At 40.9% G+C, this 22293-nt stretch overlaps 1 protein-coding gene across 2 annotated transcripts in view; it reads left to right on the plus strand.

The window, feature by feature from the left end:
• kif26ab (kinesin family member 26Ab) overlaps positions 1-22293 on the plus strand; it is an 80888-nt gene that overhangs the window by 11648 nt on the left and 46947 nt on the right. For both annotated transcript variants that reach the window (XM_014987090.2, XM_014987092.2), the window contains exon 3: positions 20700-21170. In XM_014987090.2, the coding sequence (XP_014842576.2) occupies positions 20700-21170 (471 nt within the window). The remainder of the gene's footprint in view (positions 1-20699; positions 21171-22293) is intronic.

A 22293-nucleotide genomic window follows, 5' to 3' on the forward strand; every position in this document is an offset into this window, starting at 1 on the left:
GAATATTTCTTTTTATTCCCTAAAGAACCTTTTACAGACCAACAGAAGCACATTGTGGTTGCGGTTTGCGGCCGCTGTGTAAGTGCATCCGTTTGCTTTCACATCATATTTCTCCATTTGTGTCTGTTAGGAGGCACACCAGCATCTTCCGGTGATTCTATTTGTGTAATAGCTGATGGATTCTGTGTTATGATTGGTAAACAGGTAGCGTTAACTCATCTCCCTGGACTTCCTACCTAAGCTTTGGGCTATTTTTTATCATCAGCGGCTTCATTCTGATACGTATATATAGTGCCCCATAAATCCTGGCGAGGTGTGAAAATGCCAGTCAAAGTTCACATTGCTCATGTTCATTTCATGCTTGAGCATCCAGCTCCGCGAGCGAGGGTGACTGCGTGTATTGATGATGTGCGGATGTGCGTGTAAGCACCAGAGAGAAAAGAAAGATGAAGCTCGCTCAAAGTCCCTCCATCTTTTCCACTTTGCAGCAGGAGTCATCCATCTCTCTGGTCGTAACTGCTACCAATTTATGATTGCATTATTACAGTCAGGCTTTTGTCCTCATTGTGACACACGGACACATATCTGGTGGTGACCTGTTTGCTGGAGATTGTGGCTGAACGTTACTTTTATGTTTGTGAAGCTCAGATGGTTTTGCTAGTTATTAGATTTTTACTTTCTAAGCTTTCAAGGACATGGAAATAAATTACATTTCAATCCCCTTTATGGAAATACCCTACATTCTAGATTTGCTCCAAATCATTATGACGCATTGCTTTAGAAAGGAAAGCTGTTTGTCCACCTAGCATTTTTCTTTCAGCCTTAAATGGCCTGACATAATAATTTGTCTGCTGACATTTGAAAGGAAATGGAATAGCCCTGCATTCTGCAAAATGGCAGCCAAGTTGGTTTTATTTCCATAAAAAAAAATATATGTTGTTGAATTTCTCAACAGGCAGAGCACTGAAAAGGTCATCTGCAACTGTATGGATTTTCATAATGGATTTTTTTTTTGAAGAAAAACTCAATAAAGATACAGTAGGTGTGTGCTTTTCTGAGATTGGCACCTGAGGTTCTTCGAAGCAGTTCAACAAACTTCTGTACTTCTAGGAAATAGAGTATCCAAAGGGTACTTTTTGCCTCTTAAAAAGCTTCTGTTAATAAAACAACGCTGCGGTGAGCAGGGAGATGTCAGAAGATGGTGAAACATTTTCCAGTGCAAATGTTGAAATGTTTTTCTTGCAGTAGAATACTTTCACTAGAGCCAAATTCACCACACATTTCTACAACAATATGCAGGTCGGTAGGCAATTTGGGATTAAGTGCCTTGCCCAGGGTCACATCAACATGTGACAGGAGGAAGCTGGAATCGAACCTACAACCTTATGATTGCAAAACAACTGCTCTACCACTGCGGCAGTCACCCCATGTGAAGGCTAATGTTATCGTATAGCACATAAACACTAGTTAATATTGGTTTATTTGGCAGATTTTTTAAAAACAACTGGTTGACAAAAATGCAACCAAAAAGATATTAAAAGTAAAATGGTGTTTGCAGTTTGAATCTGGTTTCCTATTATTCTTTCACAGAAGCAACAAAAGCTGTTTTTAAGACTCCCGGGAAGATTCCAAATGAAACTGCTCACTTCGCCAAATATTTTGTTGCCTTTCGCTGCATGTCTGCAACGACTTGGACCAAGAGTTACTGATGTTCCTAAAAACAGCCACACATGGATAATTAGATTTATATTCAAATAGCAGAGCTTTACTGCCTTGAAAAATGTTGACATCTTGAGATGGTCATGACTCCCAGCTGATGCTTGCTGAAGTAAACCTTCCATCTCCTCTCTTTTATGATCGGCCTCCCATTAATAGACACGTCCTTTATGCTTCCCCTCTTGTTGTCGCCGTTCTGTTTTATGATGTCACTCTCTTTGGTGGAGAGCTCTGGGCTGCTTTATCTCCTTCATGTGTGCCGAGCACTTAAACTTAAACCTTTCTGTTTACGAGTCCCAAACTGCCTCTTCCCGTCTCTCTGCGTTTCCTGCTCACCTCAGCATCGCCTGTAAAAGATGAGGCATCCTGCTTGTTCAGGGAACTTTGTGGTGCAGACCCCCCCAGCGTAGCGAGCAGCTCCCCTGCTGAGAGTGACATCAAGCTCGCAGAATTTCCTGTGAAGAGTGTGGGCTGTTATGTGGCTCCCCACGTTTATTCTTGTCCAAATACCTTTTTTTTTTTTTTTTTTTAATTTAAGTTAGGAAAGTCAAGATTTTTTGTGTGTTTTGAGTTGTTAAAGATTAGGCATTTGTTAGTGTTTAATAATCTGATACCACTATAACCAGAGTTGCTTCAGTAAAGATTTTCTTTTTTCATTGTTGGGAAAAAAGCTTGTGTCTTTTTTGTGTTCTTTTGATGGATGATCATCCCCTATATCAATCATTTAAAAATGCCTTAATAGGCATCAAGGACTAATATTTGGGGATTCTGACATCCCTACTTTTAGTAAAATGTTTGTTTGGTGGATGAATCTAGTAAAGTTAGGTTGTCTCAATATTTAACTTTCATTTCGAGTTGGTTTTTAGTTAGAGTTTCATACCTTCTTTGTACCATCTTTAAGGTTTTGCATTTTCGGTTTGCAGTTAATCTTTGAAACAGGCTTCAGGGGTCCGAAGTAATTCTTGTCTCGGTGACGTCTAAATCAAAATGACAGATCGTAACTGTTGTTTACTGCTCTAAATTTATGCATCAAACAAAAACATCACTGGAATGCCTCTGAACATGTCTGTGCAACACGGAAATGCTGTCCCTCAACAGATTCCTGGCACTAAAGGGGTGGAAGTTCCTGGGAAGCACACCTGCGCTTGTGAATCTGTTGAATTCCTGCCACGTTTTAGTGGTGAGAACAGGAACTGATGCTGTGATGCTCACACTTATGATATTTCACTCTTATTAACATAGTTAAAATGTTGATTTAGAAGTGTTTTTTTTTCCTTTTTTTACAAAATACGTGGCATCTGATATATTTTTAAAGGTAAATGTTTAATATATCATGTTTATAGATTAATTTATGCAAAAATCACAATTTTGCAGCTTTTTAATTATTACATTTATGGTGGCCAAAAATGCAAGTTGAATGTACTGCTTGACTTGAAACTAATATGGGTTCTTCAAACACATGTGCGGTTTCACTGTTTTTAAAGCAATTTCACATTTAAGCAATATGCAGACAGGCATTTTTCTCCTGAAATGATCCACTTCGTCAAGATCTTAAATGTAACTCGTGTTACATTTAACTTTATGGCATGACATGGAGGCGATCGCAAGGAATGATGGTGATCTTTATGCACTAATTGGTGAAGCCCATATACTGTACTAGATTTTCTACCACACTTTTTACTTTTTCCTTCCACTCAACTTTCGATTTATATGCCAGGACACAGAACCCTGTCTGTTCTGTAGCATCTCCTTGTCGATCTTTGTCAGTAGTCTCTCCTTCATTGTGTCAGTCACATCAGGGATAATATTTCATATTAAAAACCTTTTCTGTTGTCTTATGATATTTTAAAGAAATACAATTATCAAAATGACCTGAAATATTTTGTAATATATCAGCATATTATTGAAATTTATCTACTTGAGTTGAACAGCTAAACTTTTCAATGATGTTGTTACGTCACTGTGATGCACCTGCATCTCCAGTGACGTGTGACTTTCAGACACAAATAGGTAAACACATTTCTGCTCAGATGTGTCCTAACATTTCCGCTGGCCTTGTGAACCAAAGTCACACGGTCATTACCATGTCCACGTTACCCCCTTCCTTCCCCTTTGGTCCAAGGCTGACCCCTCGGCGCTCCCTCGCCCCATGCTGGGCCTTTATGTCTTCATCTCTTTGTGAGAGCAGAGCTGTTTTGGCTGCGCAGTCCAGCCGAGGGCTGAATGCTGGACACACTTGAACTCCCACAGATGCAGACACCACAGACCAGGTTTGAACTGAATTTGACCCATCTGATGTGTTCGCCTGTGTGTCTGTCTCTTTTTTGTGTGCTCGGCATGCAAACATTTGCACAACTTAAAAACTAATTGCGCGTTCCTGACAGAAGGTGATTCCCACACTAGATTGTAATATAAAAAGTAATTCCCATTCTAATTGTTAGGCCAGAGGGTGTCATAAAAGCAATAAAGCAGCTTTTAAAAGTCATGCTATGGTGCTATTTGGATGGAGAGCTGAAGACCCCTGCAGCAGTGGAACAATGCTTAATTAGCTCATAAACAAAGGCTAGCGGGGGATCAAAAAGGGCAATCAAAGTTTCTCACTCCTTTGAAATTCTCACACCGTCTACAAAGCCATCTCTAATGGCTCCGTCACCCTGGTTGTTGTGTCTTACTGCGGTGTGCTTCCTGACAACATAAAAGACGCAGATTTCAAAAAGAGCTTCGGACAGGAGATCCAAGCCGTGAACCACTCCCCTCTCCAGCCTTCCTCTCTCTCTCTGCGAGACGTTTATCCTCTGCCTACCCTTGAAGTTTGATGTTTGGGTCCCCCCAGTGAACGCCGCTGCTTAAATCTTTCCTGTCTCAGTCTTGTGTCCGTGACTGAGGCAGTTTGTTTTGGACAATGGACCACGACAAGCTTTTGAAAGCTTGTCTGGACGACAGGTGTCCATCAGGTGTGTGTGTGTGTGCATATGCTCCTCTGTGGTGTTTTTGGAACACATTGTTGTATTATGTTTTTTTTTAATGCCTGGACACGAGCCTCTTTAAAGAAAACAGACACGAGGACAGCATGGCAGCAGGTCGGAGGCAATCTCTGCTTGTTTGTGCGACTATGTTATCATCTCCTGTTTCCTGTCAAAACAGGAAAGGACAGGGGCGAAAATGGAGGAGTAGGAAAGTGCTGCCTTGATGTATGTTGGCTGGAGGTCCAGCTCTGGCTGACGGTGACCCTCCCAGTCAGGAAAAACAGACCTGTTCTGGGTGTAACCCACAGTGGGATACTTCACGGCGTTATTTTTATCACTTTCATAAAGCGCGGCAGGGGGATGCCTTTCCCAGCTGTTGACACAGGTTTGGGTAATTTTTGTCCCTAAAACGGTGCAGGAGATCTGAGAGACATCCCATCTGGCCGTGTCCCGTTGGCTGGCAGCCTCACATGTCTCTGTTTAGGAAGGGAAATCCTTTTTGGCGTGATGTTAATCATAAAAGCGAGACACTCCTTCTCTCTGGGTGATCTCTAGACCTCAATCACAATACCTTTTCCGTCAGGCTGGAGGTGTCAAATAATTTTATCCATCCATCACACACGTTCTGTAGATCTTTACAAAGGCTAGCTCTATTCCGCTGCAGGCACGGAATAGAGCTGCAAAAATCTTTGTTTTAGAGTGCAGCTTTGAGGAAATTCTGATCAGTGGAGAGCTACGAGAGCGCTGATGAAATATCAGGTAAGAAAAACAAGTAAGTCAAAAAAAGGACAAGACCTTGTCACTTCACATTAGGTGTTATTCAAAGTCATTACTATTTTAGAGCTGCTCTTATAGTTTGAAATCCTCTAATAGAGATGCTAGAGAAAGTGTCTGAGGTGTCGTCTTTATGGCGCACAAGCACTTCCCTTCCTCCACTCCTTACTGCAGACAGCTGGTCAGCTGGCTGAAATACGGCTTTTACACGTTACAGTTGAATACAAATTAGCCAAACTGGGCTGGCTTTGAAAATATTTCAGTTATCAAATAACACAATCATAAAGTGGAAAGTAAAGGAGTTTCATTCATCACTCTTATTTTGTTAACATTGTTTTAAAACTACGGTTGTTTTGTGTTAACGTCTCGTAGAGTATTATCTCAAAGTTAGGGCGATGTGTGCATTTATACCTCTAATGCCTCATTATGCATACACAACACATATGTTCAGATGCAATATTGGAGTTCTTTGCTGCCACCTAGTGGTGCGCTTCATTCAGATTATTTACAGTTTAGCTAATTTGTATTAGCTAAACTGTCCTCCTACATGTCCTTTGTTCAAATGACCAGTTTGTGTACATTTGTGAATCTGTTGGATAATATGTTATGCATTTGATAAAAGATTCAGGGAGTAAAGAGTTAAGCAATCAACGGCAGCCTAGCTGCTTAGCAGAAAGCCCAACTAATTGCCCAGCAATAAAGAGAAGAAAGAGGAAAAAGTAGCTGGTGGCCTTTATTCACAACAATCAGAAAAGAAACTAACAGAGCGAGATCCCAAGGTCAGGCAGGGCCACTTTTACTTCACTTAGTGCATGCTTACTCTAATTTAGTGATTTGTTGTATCAACTTCTAATTAAATTAAATAATACGGCAAACATTCATACAAATTAGAAGAAACCCGGACAATGAGAGCTCTTACAGAGTTATTACAGATGTTTCTTTTAGGGGTGGAAAGGCTCTTTTATAGCAGTCTATGTTGCTGCAGATCTGAACTAACCTCTGACTGAAGCCTGTTTGCACCTGCTACGACAATACTACTCATTACATACTAATTGCCAAGTTTTCAGCTGATCCCTGTAACTAATCAGAATAAGGTAAATGTCCAACCTGTCCACAAGGACACATGCAGTGATCTCAAATGTTCATCTAACACAGGCCTGAGTGACCACAACAATATCCTGGATAAGAAAAAGATTTTTCCTGACCGTTTCCTGTTGTTTGTGACATTTTTTTTTCATGGTTTGATTTGATGAACAAGAAACTATACGGTAAACACCAGCAGGAGCTCCTTCGGCGTGTAGTTTCCAGATTGGCAGCGGGGGACCTGATCTTCTCTCCATGACCCAGATTAAGACGTGTGTGCTCTCTGTCTAAGGTCAACACCATCAGCGCGGAGGTCGGAGTTCAATTGTCTTTCTTGACGGGGCTTTAGTTGGGGTTCTCGATCTCCAGCAGAAGGCCACATCAGGGTTGACCCCTGTGAGTTGTGAAATTAGCTGCCCTTCGACCCCTTCGCTCCAACAATCAAACCCTGAGCACGGTGAGGGCGTGCTTCTGCATCCCCCGATCTGCTTCACATCTGACTTTGTGAATGTGTGTCTGAAAAAAGTATGGATGTAGCATGTTATTCAGTCTCGCATGAAGTCATTAGTTGTAAGAAGAAACTCATGAGAGGCAAGGAGATGAGTCTGCATCCTAAACTTGATACCTTTAGGTTTGTGTCCCTGTCTTAGTCTCATAAGTCTCTGTCTTCTATGGTTGTTTGCTCAAACCTTTGTTTAATTCTATTATATGCGGTAATAAGTGTCATTCATGAATACAGCAACAGACCGACTCATATAAATACTGTTGTAATATTCAACAAAATATACAAATCACATTCCAGATTGAAAGCTTTCACGTCATTTGACACCTTCTGTCATCATGTTGCCTCTTCTTGTGCCGTCCAGCTGTTAACAAGCTGCAGTCTCAGGATTACATGTCTTCCCATCAATCTGAATTCCTCCACTTTTTCTGAGATCTGTTGTTCCGACAATTTAGGAGAGCAGATAGAAAACGCTAACTTCAGGGTTTCCCATGTCGGTGCCTCTGACATACACACATGAAAAAGTATTCACAAAGCATGGATGTCATTTTACAACCACAAACTTTTGCATTTTTTTGGAATTTGTGTTTGATTTATCTATCCTATACAAGTCACACAGACTTTTCAGGGCTGGGACTTAGAAGTTAAATTCTCCTTGGTCAGAATAGAAAAAGAGCATTTTAAACATCAAGTTTTATGTGCCGACAGAGATTTATAATTGGATTTAGGTCTGAACTTTGACTAGACCATCATTGTGCTACGATATAAATATTCCGTTGTATCTCTGGCTGCATGTTTTTGAAGATCTCCTGCTGGAAGGTGAACATCCATCTCAGCCTCAAGTCTTATCTAGTGTAGGTTTCTTTATTCCTCTAAAGAAATATATCACCACAGCATGACACTGCCACCACCCGTTCTTATCACCACATGTTGCAAAGTGCCACACTTAGTATTTTGCATGTAAAAAGTTAAAGTTCAATCTAATGGAACAATAGCAGCTTCTTGCACGTTTACTGCCCTGCACTGATTGTGATGAACTCTAGTCATTTCTTGTGACTTTCTTCTTCGCTCTCTTCCCTAAATGGACATGTTTATTAACAGATTCTCAAATCGGAGCTGTGGATCTTTGCAGCTCCTTCAAAGATCAATTCAGAGTGATGTACTAACAGGCATGTTATTGGATTGTGGAGAGAAGCCAAAGTTACTGGAGAAAACCAACACATGCACACGGCTCTGCATAAAATGATTCTGACTGAGGTTTAAACCCAGGATTCCTCTGCTGGCAGGCAGGATTGATGATAACTGCTGCGCCAGGCAACCCTTTCGAATGATTTCCTTACTAAAATTAAATGAAATACAAAATAAAATTAATTTTAATCTTATTCTTTGAACATACTTTGAGGTATAGAGGAGATAACTGCAGAGAGAGACACCAAATCCATGGAAAACCACGTCTGAATTAGCATATTTAAATTTTTTGGTGAAAATGTTTAAGGAGCTTCGAGTTGTAGTCCACGACTCTGTTTTGCAGGATGCTATTGTTCCTAAAACACAAAGTGGAAAAATGTGCATGTGGAAAAATTTTGATAAGCTAAGCATTTTCAATGATGGTGAATGAAAATCTTGCAGAGTCAATAAGTGGATTAGCCTGTGCTATTCTCTACAGAGACAGTTCAGCCGACTTCCTTATCTCACCGAGATTCACAAAATGTGTCTAGACTTCTCAATTAGCAGAAAAAAAAAACAAAAAAAAAAAAACTAGATACTGGTTGGAGCTTATCTGTCGTTTTGTTTTATCTCTACCTTTTACTCTTGCCAGACGTCAGTGTGGATTTTTTTTTATAAACACACAACAGTTTTCCATTAATACATCATCCCTGACTGAAAGCTCTGGCCTGATGTTTTGTGTTTCTATTATTAGAGATAATTGTGCTCTCTGACAAGTTATTGGCATGGTAATGACATCTTTTATGATAAATTAGTACCCCCGCTCTGTGGTGTACCTACACTATAATGTTTTACCAGACTGACTCTGCTGCTGCATTGTTCTGAGACACAATGTGTGTCACTCCATGCGACAACGCTCTGCAGACTGGATGTAGGAGGCAGGAATGCTCAGCCCAGCTCAGGATTTTAGCATATAAGGAGCTAGAATGAGTATTCCTATAACCCCTACACATTTATGATGTTAACCAATTTGCCCGTCGCTCACATATCTTTACTGGTGCAGGAACTCGTAGGTGAAAATTGAGACATCAGGCAAATAAAAAAAGTGCCACGCTCAACAATAAGCACTTACTGCGCCTCATTATGTGCTTCTCTCCCCACACACTGAACCTACTGAGCCACCATGACTCTGTGGAGAGAGATGGTGGGAGGGAGGCTGAAACTCAGACACTCTCAGCAACAGAAAAATATGAATATTTATCCTTTATAGTGGCAGCGTTCCAGGATAATCACCATACTGTCTATTGGAGGGAGAAGTGGACAGAATTAATAATGAAGGATACTCAGCACATCATTTTGTCCCCACCTCCCCAGCAATCTGGTCAGATCCAGGATTTTATATTTATTTATTACAACAGGAACATAAAGTCAGGTTCATATTAGACTTGAGCCAGTGTGAAATTCACAGTGTGAGCTTGAGCAGTTTCATGCTATTTACACTCAGATTTCAAACAGAAATGGCTGCATGCAGTGGAACAATTACAATGGAAACTGGATTATTTTTCAGTCACCAAAAAGCAAAATAAATATCACTAAAATAAATGTTCTCAGATGTTATGTATATTGGATATCTTGGGAAAACTGGAAGGAGACACAGGATCACGGATCATAAAAGCACATTATAGGAGAATGATTGAGGTTAGCTTGTTTCAGCTCACTTTATTGAATCTCATCTTTATATTTCCTCATTGTGATTTTGTTATATTGAACTGGACATACAACTTAGAGGGGGGTCTTTGTGATAAAAACTGAGATTTATCAGGTTTATGCTCTTTAAGGTTTGGCTTTAAAAGGACAAAAGGATTAATTTACTGTCTTTAATTCTTAAAGGAATTTATTGACATATTCCCACAGGTTCTTGTATGTTTTGATTTTAACATTTCATGTCTTTTTGGCCAGATACTTGAAACCACTTCCACATTTGCAGAGTTCCTAATCGATGAAGTATGGTTGTCTGATGACAATTTGTGGCATTATTTGTGATTTCATTCTGAATCTTAGTGGTTTTTACTTTTGAAAATGCTGTTTTTACATTGGCACTGTAAACTGGCCCACACCAAGTGCATAAGAACCGTCCCGTTCCGCATGTTTTCTCAGTGTGTTGCTTGTAATTTAAAAACGCAATTTAAATGCTGATGTAAATGTGATGTGATGTATTTCTTTTACATTTATTGGTCCAGAGGATGCATGTGCTGTACGTAATTAATTCAGTTTAAGCATGAGTAACTCCCTTTTTTCCCTTTGATAATTAACCACTGAAAACACACGTTCCTAGTGTTCACTGCAGCCACACTTTAACCACGAACGGAGATTAGTCGCCATAAGCCCTTGGCAGCAGTTTGTTTTTGTTTTCCCCTCTAAGTAAACTGCAGGGAACTGGGAGCGCTGCAATTCCCAGTCAAAATGTTTTCCTGCTAAGCAAACTGCCGTAGAAAAGCAGGCAGTTGTCAGCGCTTCTTACAGTATGAAAATGATTTTGACTAACAGGGTGTGCTGGTGGAACTGTTGTACGAGAATTATGTGGAATAGAGTGGGCACTCAGACAAAAAACAAGCAAGCAAGCTCAAGCAGATGGTATGGGAATACTAATTTGAATATGAAGTGTGGAACAGAGTTGATAACGGCTTATTTAACTGAAACATTGCCTTTTTAAATGTACACTTAAAAAAAGCGGAGACGTGAATATTGGCCTGTTATTGACTTACTATGAAATTAGTTCACAGATTAACATGTTTTTTTCAGTGGGAAACAAAAGAGATCTCTGGACAATTTCAGTTAGAAATCCAGCAATTCTCACAACGATGGCTGTTTCCTCTGTGCAAGCATTGTTTAATCTCTCCAATCAGACGCATATTGAACCAAACTAATGATCAGTCACCACCAGATGTCTAATTGAGACATCCTTTCTTGCATCTGTCTCCCTTCCTACCAGTGGTGAATCTGTCTTAGGCCTCCAACACTCTGACCCCAGTCAAAGCTGATGAAAGCTTGATGGATTTTGGGCTGAGACACCCAGAGCTTGAGCCAGCTGAGGCCTCCTCGCCTTTCCAGAGAGAAAGAAAGAGAGAGAGAAACAGAGAAAGATATTGAAAAGGTGGGGGAGAGGAAGAATGAAGTCTGTCCAAACAGTCTGAAAAGGCTTGTTTTCTTTAAGTGCACAAGAGAACAGGAAAAGGTAATTAAATGGCCAAGTGGTGAGAGGCTACAGTGATGGATGGGTGTGAGAGACGGCTTCACAAACACACACGTATAAACACGAACATATTTTTTGCATTTTCTCCCTTGCCTTCCAGAAATATTCACTCCCTTTATTATCGTGGCGCAATCATAATCTATTTTATTTGGATTTTATGTGCACAACTGTAATATGGAAGGGAAATGATGCATGGTTTTCATATTTATTTACTATATTTTCATAATCTGATGTGCATTTTTGTTCTTCTCCATTGACTCTTATATACAAAGTGAAATTCAGGGGATCCAACTTCCTTCCTGTTGTGAAAGACGAGAAGAAATCATTTTTTGAAAGACTTAAATCACCAAGTTTTTCCACAAGCAAAGTTGGATACGCAGAATCAATGCGGGAGAAAATGTTAACATATTTGGTGGAAAGCATCTAAAAGTGCAGCAATAATTTGTATTTAGTGCCTTTTTATTCCCATTCCCTTAAATCAAATACAAAGCAGCTAACTGCTTACAAAGTCACCTATAGTGCATGCAAAACAACAGGTGTGGTGGAAAACCTATGGTAGTGGCAGCATCATGACGTTGGGGTTGCTTTTCTCCAGCAGAGATGTGGAAGCTGGTTGCAGTTCATAAGAAAGAAACTTTATTTTTATCGGTTTTGAACGCAATTTGACACTATTTTGTGTTTCTCTTTCACTTAAACCAAAACAAAATACATTACAGATGTGAAAAAGTTCAAGGGAAACGAAGCCAAGGCAGCAAGAGTTCAAATGGCTTACAGTGGCCTCTGAAAGGAGGAGCAGTAACTGTTAAATGGGTCGACCTTATGGAGAGATGACACATCTACACTTTGAGTCTGTGGTGGTTTCGGTACGGTTTAGCAAAAACACACGAGTGATCACATATGAAGCTGAAGGTCAACAAAACTCGCAGCCTTTTCAGATTTGACGGACAGCGACGTCTCTGGTAATGCGCGTCGTGGGGAGCTGCGGACTGCAATGTAGGTTACTCTGAGATGTATCGCAGTGCATGAAATTCCCAAAAATAGAGCATGTCAGCCAGGACCGAACTCAAAAAGGACAAGAAGGTCACAGCTTTTCTTTTCTGTTAAATCTTTGTGTGCTTCATCGAGTGGCTGGTTTGCTCCCCCCTGTGTCACAGTGTGATGTTACGGGCAGGTGGTGCGATCGTGTGTTAAAAGTGTCACAGAGGGGAAAGCCTATTTGCATTCTGTCAGCAGTTCAGTGCCAGCTTAAAAAGGAAGAAACGACGAGAAGACAGAGGGCTGTCATCAGTCACTGAGCTCTTCTTGATTCTTCAGACACGATGATTTATATGCTCATTTAAAGGAAGACTGATTCTCAAATCCCAACAAGGTAAATAGGTTGGAGAGGGGATTATGACCTGCTGCTTTGTTCTGAAGATAGTTTGAAATGGTCATTTTTAAAAGGAAAATTGCTTATTTGAAAACCTTACTTTAAAGTAGCTGTAGCTTCCACCCTTACACTACAAAAACACAATCTTAAGTATTTTTCTTTAGTTTTTTGTACAAATACCTTAGAAAACTTTAAGTAAGACACGTTAACTTTTGAGTAACTTTTCAGGAAGAAACTGGAGCCTGTTTTAAATAAATAATTACTTATTTTTGATGGAAAATATGCTAGTTCCACTGGCAGATTATTTCACTTATATTAAGATATTTTTCTCATGGTATAAGTGAAATAATTTGCCAACGGATCTAACACTTTTTCATCAATATTAAGAGGTTACTGACTTAAAACTAGGTCCTACATCTTGCTGAAAAGTTACTTGTAAGTTAGTTTTGTCTTATTCCAAGCGTTCTTAAAGAGCAGTCCAAAACTACCTGATAAGATTTTGTGTTTTCGTGGTGACAGCTTCAGGACTTCTACAGTAAAATCCTCAGGATGAATCACGCAGGTGGCGTTCCTGCTCACATCCACTGCAAATGATTGAATTTGTAGCTGCGGTTGTCCGCTTGTTTTCTCCGAGGCTGTCGTCAGGTAGGTAATGACAGTCTTCCTGTGTTTCCTGAGACGCTTTGTTTGGGGAAAGTCTTATTACAGGTTTGCTTAATGTTGTCAAGTCAGCAGACCGTGGGCAAACATCTGTTTGATGTGATTTGTTGTACCGTCCCTTTTTGTGTTCCACCAAAGGCGTTCCCACAGTTAAGTAGCATGCGAGTGTGACATCCTGAGTCATTGTCTGTCTCTGCCTCCGAGCAGGCAGTGGTTAAATTTAATGGTCTGCATCCCCAGTCTGCTGTGGCTCTAAAAGCTTTACCTGATTTCTAATCAGAGCCACAGGCGAACTCGGGGAATCCGTGCAGAGTTGGTGGGTTTCCGGAGCTGAGATGGAGCAGGGGTCTGAGAGGGATTGCACCTCTGGATGTGTTGCTTTTATCTTGGGAACGTAATCTGCCTTAATGCTCTGTGTTCACCCGGGGCAAGGCCAGCAGCTGTGCTCGTTTTTCTCCAACTTGGCTGTCAGAGTGAGCCGAGCTAACCTGTGGGAAAACGAGTCAGCCTCATGCTCCTGCGATCACCCTGGGTCCCGGACGGGGGGCTCCTGCGGTTTATTGGGGGACCAATCTATCGGGGTTGTGCGCGTTTTAGGTCAATGCGTCTCAGGTCGAGTAAACAGATGATTTTCTTCCATTCAGGGAAAGTTAGAAGCGGAAAAGGTTCGGCAGTTTCTGTGTGGTCTTGATTTTACAAGAAATGCAGTCGGTAGGAAGTACTTAAGAGCTGTGATGTGTAAACAGGACTGGCACTGGTGTGAGAATAAGACATAAAGCAGTGTGGTGTTGTACTTACTACTTTTCAGGAATGTTTCCGTACCAGTAGAACAATAAATGGGAGGCTAAGGAAGGGGGTGAGGAGTGATTGAGCAATTAGATCTTAATCAGGAGCTAAAAAGGCTTATTTTTCAGTTTAATGAGAGAGACAGAGAATGGACCAAACAGCTGTGAATTCCTTTATGTCAACTCATATAATAGATAATGTATTCTGTCCCTTTAAACTGTTTTACATTTTGTAATTTTATTGGGATTTACCTCTCACCCAGTGACTACTGGAACGGCCAAGTAAAAGTCTAGACTTGAGAATATATAATGTTCACAGATGCTCTCCATCCGCACCCACTGAGCTTCAGAGGCTTTTCTCCAGAATGAGCAGAAATTTCCACCTCTAGATGTGTAAAGCTCGTTTAGAAATACCTCAAAAGACTTGGACCTAAAACTGCCTGAAAAATGTGGTTCCACAAATTACTGACTCAGGGAGATTGAATATAAATACGCGAAACACTTTTCAGGCATAATTAATCATTTTATGTGGCTCTAACACACAAAATTACAATAAATACGTTGAGGTCTGTGGCTACAATGAGACGAAATGTGACAAAGTTGAATACTTTCGCAGGACACTATGAATCACAGAAACCTGTCGCCTAAATAAACTCGGACTCTTTTAGGTGACGTTTTTACGAACATCTCAATCTTTTTCCTAAAACTCCTTCCTATCCTGTCTGCAGATTGAAACAATTTCACTTCACTCTCTTTCTTCCATTCCTGCAGAGGGTCATAGTGAGCTTTCATGCTTGGAAAATATCTGTCGGGCTCAACTGGAATAGAAAATATGGTGTCCCGGAGTATTTTACTTTCAATCGAGCGTGCCTAAAAGTGTCTCGGCAAGCGAGGGGCCTCATGCATTTCAAATCACTGTGACCTTCCCTTGATTTAGGTCAACTGGTTGGATCTGGCCCGGTGCTCCACATCAGTGCTACATCAAACACTGAATGTAGAAACAGTTAGACGGCAGTTCTCTGCTTTGCCTGGTCAGAGAAAGGGTGCAGCGGTAAGACGAGGTAAATGAGGTGTGATTTCAGTTCTGTTTGCACACTAAGGACACACGGGAGAGAAATCCCGTCCATCTTTCTCGCCGGTGCTTTCTACCATAAGTGGTTGCGGCTGAACTTGTTTCCATCAGCCTCCGGGCATGGCCTGTCTGTGATGACACTCTCCATCAACCCACAGAGACAGTTGGCTCGCTGGCTCGTTTCTCTTGCTGCTGCCGCCGCCCTGGTTTTCATCACAGTTAGTGTGAGGGACGAAGACAAACTCCAGTCTCCAAGGACCGTGAAGGGTTCACTCCACCGGCTGGGCTTTCTCTCTCCACGGCGCTCAGTGCAGCTCGTTTCCATAATAAGGCCACAGTATCTGACTAGATTTGTCCCCAGAGTTTAATAAAGATCACCACTGACAGGCAGTAAACCAACACAACCATCCACACGCCTCCAGGCAAGGTCCACAACCCCTGCCTGCCTCCTCCCGCCTCTCCCTGAACCTCTTATGCAGCATTTTAGCACTCTTCACGGTGAGAAGCCGCAAGTTGGAAACCAAAACCAGCTCTCGTATTAACAATGGCCGCAAAGACCTGGAGAGGTTCCACGCCTCGTGCGGGGAATGCTTTGAGCATTCGGACTGCGCCGCAGCCTTGCATTACATACTTCTCTGAAGCGATGCTACCCTTCACACCCACTTGCACCTGTCAGTAATATATCAAACGGATAATAAAAGAAACAGTATGGCTTTGGGGCTTGCGCACTCATGCATCGTATGCTCCATGCTTCTACTTTACGCCTATGGATAAGCCCTCAAGCGTTTAGCTGGAGCAGGATAAAAACAGCGTAAGTGTTTGAGCTGCTGCCTCTAGTTGAAGTATTTTATTATCGGGCAAAAATAACTTGAGTAAACCCAACATTTCTGTTTTCAAATGGTGATTTCATTGAAGTTAAAAGGATACCCAAACTAATTTGCGGGTTCAAATCATAAACACTGTGACTGACCACGTATTTTGGATAGTTAAGTTTCAGACGCCACACCCTGGCCTGCTTTCTTCTAGCAGGCCTTTAAAATCAAGAAAGCATTTAAGTAGAGCCTGTCTGACAACCTGGAATAGGCAGCATATCATGTGCAGAGCTAAAGAAAGTCAAGAACAGCTGAGAAACAAGCGGAAATAGTTCACAAAGTCATTTCTCAGGCTTTGGTGAACCACACTAAGAATCATTATCGACAATTGGGGAAAATAGGGAACAACGTTATTTCAAAAGCACATTGATGATTATTCGTTCAGGAAGTCACAAAAGAACCCAAACCAACATCTACAGCACTGCAGAGCACAACGTAATGTTGACCAAAAGACCCTTTTCACTTTTGCCAAATTCTTGATGATCAACAAGACAATGTTCAGTGGATTGACAAGATAAAACTGGGACAATTTGGAAGCTCAGCAACCCAGACATCATATCTGTGGTTAGGCATGGTGGTAGAAAAGAGATGGTCTGGTGACGTTTTGTTGCTTCCTGGCTTGTTAGAAGTGCTGGAGTCATAAACTCGGCTCTCAGAAATTCCTGCAGGAACATTAGTTTGGGATCGTGAGGTAAAGTGCACTCTGTGCACGACTGGGTATTAGGTTTAGGGAGTGAATATTTTTCGAAATGACTTCAAGTTTGTTTTATACCTTTTTTTCCCTTAATAAATAAAATCAGGTTATCTTTGTCTGATATTAAAATTGGTTCAATCTGAAACATTTGAGTGTGACGAACAAAAAGGTGTTTTCAGAAGGGAGAAAATCTTTTTTTTTTATTCCACTATAGCTCTTGAAATTTTTCTATAACCAGACCTCCGTGAAATATGTGCCACTCTTGATGTCCTATATCGCTTCTCTTCACCTCTTCTCCTCTGTGGCCTTCAGTTTAATCACATCATTCGCCTCAACATCATCATCATCATCCTCATAATCTGTGCCACCTATCCTGCCTTGCGGCCGTGACCCTTTCTTCACACCGCTGGGCATAAAGCTTATGGACAGCTTTACAGGAGAAGGCCCACTCTCTAACCTCCAGAAGCCAAACTGAATAACAGATGGGCTCAGCTTTGTGTTTCGCTTTTACTGCGCCCCTAAATCAATGCCTAACAAAGCATGAAGAGGAAGACGGGCATTGATTTCATCTACCAGTCCCCCCGAGTGGGTAAAGGAGTGGTCGGAGGGTAAAGGGTGAAGGGGAGGGGCTTATTTATTACGACTTTCCTTCAATTTCCTGCATACGGAAACGTGGACATGAAGCGAGGCCAAATTGTAAAAATAGCTGCCAGCGGCGTTTTCTATGGCTCGGTATCACATTGCACTCTGCTTTGTAATAAACCGTTTCATCTTCTGTCAGTGGATCTGTCCTGTTTGTGTTTAGATACGCTGCCTGGGTGAAAATACAGTTCTGGTGAGCAGTTTATGTGCACTCTGGATAGGTCATGTGATTTTGGGCTCCCAGTGATGCATTTGGACCATTCAAGCATCGACAAGCTTCTGGCATAAATTGAGCTGTAAATCTGACTTCTCCTCTTATCAGAGTTGTTGAAACTGTCTACGACTTTAAGCATAGTTAATTCATTTAGGTGATTTCTTAATGTTGAGCTGATATTCTGATGTGTGTTTGGGATTAAATTTGACCAACTTTTAAGAATCCAGCTGTTGATTTGAGATGTGGTTAAAAAGCAATGAGTACAACAAAACACATCCTCAGCATGATGGTGCCACTACCATGCTCGATAGTTCTAACTGCTCTCTTTGCTTAAGACATGAGTCAGTGTTAAATCTATATATAATCTAGATTTACATCTAGATATTTTGTCTGTGTTTACACATTAGACCAAGCAATTCGATCCTTAAGTTGCTGCAATCATTTAAAAATGTATGAAGAAGACAAACACATTCTCGAAATAATGCATAGAGGTTATGCAGCACAAACCAACACCTAACTGATTGGTTGTTATAATATCACAGTAATAAAATTAATGTGTGAAAATATAGGATTTTATATATAACATTTAGTGCTAAGAATCAAGAAAATAGTGGTAATGGTAGCATATTTACATATTGTGCTCATAAAAAGCAACAAATCTAAAGCACTGAAGATGTGAGCTCTGCAACAAGGCAGTTTCTCCTCAACACCTGAGCTGTAGTCTAAATGTTAGCTTGTCTGTCTTGTAATTTCCAAGTAGAGTTACTACATTGTTATACAGCGGCTGCACAGTTGAATCTCTGAAGCTAAGTTTGTTATCACACCTTGGATGACACACAAAGATGACTCGGCGCTGAGAACCTGTTGAGGAATGGAGTTTAATTGCTATTAGTTAAAAACAGTGAGGCAATGGTACAAGGATGACAGCAAACAAAAATGAAACGACAGAAATAGATAAAATGTTCTGGATTGACTGGTTAAGAAGGCCTCAAAGACATCTCTGCGAAACAATGTCTTGATTAGGTACAAAGTAATCATTATTTAGAATTTTTTTTAAAAAATGTATCATTAAGACCAAACATCTCAACCCTTTGTCTCCTCTAACAGCAAATCCTTCCCCAGAGTGATTTTGTCCTGTTTGTATTGGTGGACTTGAACCTTGGTTCTTCCTGGATTGAGAGATACTTAGATGTGATTTGATGATCTGACTGCATAGTGATTCCAAACATACAACCAAGCTGAGCCGAGCAGCCTGGTTTCACAGCTATCCTATTAAAAAAATATGGGCTTTTCTTAAAAGCTTGGCCAGTGGCTGGAAACTAAATAATTCAAATGGTCAAAAATCTGGCCAGCATTGCTGGAAAAAGCTTTCTGATGGCTGCCAAAAGTGTTACGTCTTTGCCGTTTATTACGGGTAATTTTCTCCAAAATATCGGTTTGGTTTTATGTACATATTCATCGGTAGGTTTATTTTCATATTGAGTGGGCTAAAGAAAATCCCAAATGAATTACAAGGTTAAGAAAGCCACGTATTAATTTAATATTCACAGACATAATGCATTTACACTTCTGAACAATGCTGTGGATTCAGGGCCGACTTATTTAGCTCCCACAACCGTTTCACATTTAACTGTAAGCTTCTTACATTTAAATCCCTCAACAAGACTACAAGGCTGAAGCAATAATGTCCGCCTGCGACTGTGCTGCACTTGCTAATCCATAAGACAGTTGCTGAGCCGTTTACAGTGAGACTAAATGAGACATTTCTTTTCCACCCCGTCCGTGTTTACATGTAAAATAGGCAGCTTGCAAATAATTAACTTGAGCCACTTAGTTAACATTAGACTCTGGCTTCCTATGACTTCACGCACTACTATCCTTTATGTAAACCTTATTGCGGCTATCCTGTAAAGCTCAATTAGGCAGCAGTTTGACAGTCAGTGAAAAGCATTGCTGATATGTGTCCATTATGCCTCATAAGGCTGGTGTTTGCGGGGTTGTCTGCGTATTGAGCTGCCTTCAACCAGGAGCTGATTTAGAGTCCCTCGGCCGGCCTCTTTGCTCTCTGCGCCTGTCGGGTTAGCTGTATTAAGTGGCACTGCATTAGAGCAGTAGATTGTTGTTTTCCCCCACTGTTTCTCTCCTCCTGATCACCACAGAGCTTCTGCGGTGCAAAGGTCTCATAAACATTTATGTGCAGGCTGTGAGCTCCTGTCTTAGGCCATGAGTCCACAGGGCAGCAGCCTGTAGTGCCACTTTATGCCTCTTAAGAGACCAAACGTGTCTGATGGTGTGTATGTAGACATAAAGTTATATTTCATCCTTACTTATGTTTTGAATAATTCAATCACCGCTCTGCACGACTCCTGCTTACTTGTGGAGTTAGTTATTTTGAGTTTTTTTTTTTTTTTTGTGGTTTATCATATGTTTTCACGCTGGGAGACTTATCATATGTAAATAATTTTTGCTTTGAGCGCTGCCACTTTGTTTTATCACTCCCTCTAAGCAGAGATGGAAAGCTCGGGGAGCCTTCTTAGAAACAAAGTGGAAAGACAACAAGGCCGTCTCTGAAACTCAAAGTTTTCAGCACTACAAAGTATTTGAAGGAATATTTTAATGTAGTCATGATGAATTAGCCTTCCCCAAAACTTTCCTTCAGAATTTCTTTTAAATCTTAAACTTACATGATCCAATCATAGGTTTGTGGCAGGCCATTAACCTGCCAACACCAATTTTAGCTCATTTATATTTCTCTTTGAAAGTTATAATACATAAAAAGATACAGGATGGAGCAGCAAAATAATTTTTTTTCTACTCTTACTGATATTCTGCATCTCTGAAATGCAACAGACACTATTAAATGAAATGCATGAGCAGATGCAGACCTCCTTCATCTCCTGACTTAACTTGTGTAATTTCTTTCCCTGCAGGACCCTGGATATGCAACCTTCCTGTTCGATCAGCTCCAAACACCTGGGAGCCATGAACCTGACTGCTGCCAGGTGTGCTCCACGCCTCTTCACCAGCTGAGGAAGGAGGCCTTGCAGGCACTCCACTCTCCTGTTCTTGCCTTCGGCTCAGACATGGCAGCGTTGCCCACCACGTCCGCTCAGCAACAGCCTTCCAGAATCGCTGGTTCGTCCGCAAGTGTCCATGCCAAGCAGTTAGTGAAAGGCCAGTCTACGAACCGCTCTATCCTGCCTTTGGGGGAGCGGCACAAAGTTCCAGGCTGGGCCCAGAGCCCTTCTGCCTCTTCGGGGTCTAAGACCAGTGTGCAGGTGACGGTGGCAGGAGGGCAGCTTACTGGATCTCTGAGCACCGTCACCATCCAGGCACAGCAGTACCTCGATGGGATGTGGAGCATCTCTAGAGTCAATAACTTTCTGCCTCAGCCTAAGCAGGTATGTCTGTACAATATGGAAATTGCATAATCTACTTGCACAATTCATCTACAGATGCTGATGTCTGATAAAAGAAACATCTCTGTAATGTTCCCCCCTTTTAATTATTTGCATACATTTGCACACATTTTTACACTTCTTAACATTCTAGTTTTCAAGCCAACTGTAAATCAGTGTTACGTTACTTATGGCAAAAGCATAATGAATTTGAAGTGGGAAAAGCTGATTTAATACCTTGAAATAGTGTTTATGTACTTTGTTGTTTTGAACATTTGGACCCAAACAAAATGTATCAATTATGTAATAATATTGTGAAGTGGAAGGCAAATGATAAGTGGTTTCAACCGTTTTCTGTAATTGATTCCTTTTCCCTATAAATGAACGACATCCTCAGCATGATGCAGCCAACACCGTGATTCCTTGTGTGGATGTGCCAGTAGTGTTTTGTAGTTTGATGCACTAAATGTATTTACTGGCATTAGAGTAAAGGGTGCTGAACGCAATTTCACCACACTTTCAAATTTTCATTTGTGGTAAAAAGTCAAAACCATGTATCATTATGCTTCCACTTCAGTATTCATTACTTTGCATTACAGCAAATTCCAATAAAGTACACTGAATTTTGTGTTTGTCACCTAACAAAATAAAAAAAACAAACATATTTATACACGTTTAAGAAGTGTACTTTTGAACGTTAAACTGCTTTTCTAAGGTAGTTTAGCTTAAACATCTAATATTTGAACAATATCACCTGCAAGAAAAACTAAGTGATGTACATATTCTGTAATGTGAACCACAAAAACGCCACCATTACCGTGTCCGCTTACAGATTATAAACATCACCCTGCAGCTCTCATCACATCAACCGTCACAAATGTGAGGAGATGAAGCCTTGAAGAGAGCTGTTGACTCAAAGCTCTACAGGAGTGCTGACCTCTTATTGCCTGGTGTTCTGACTGATCTAAGGTCAGAGGTCATCCCAGCAGTATTCTGCTGACCTCATCCTCAAGGGTATATTTAAATAACCCAGGCCATAACTCTTTATGTGTCCTTTGGTTTATTAGATGTGTGACTGGCGTGGATTCTTTTCTTTTTTTGACTTGCTGTCGTGATTAAAGGCTGA

This window comes from Poecilia mexicana, unplaced genomic scaffold, assembly GCF_051168715.1.
Source record: "Poecilia mexicana isolate PSO_F unplaced genomic scaffold, ASM5116871v1 scaffold_22, whole genome shotgun sequence".
Taxonomy (NCBI): Eukaryota; Metazoa; Chordata; class Actinopteri; order Cyprinodontiformes; family Poeciliidae; genus Poecilia; species Poecilia mexicana.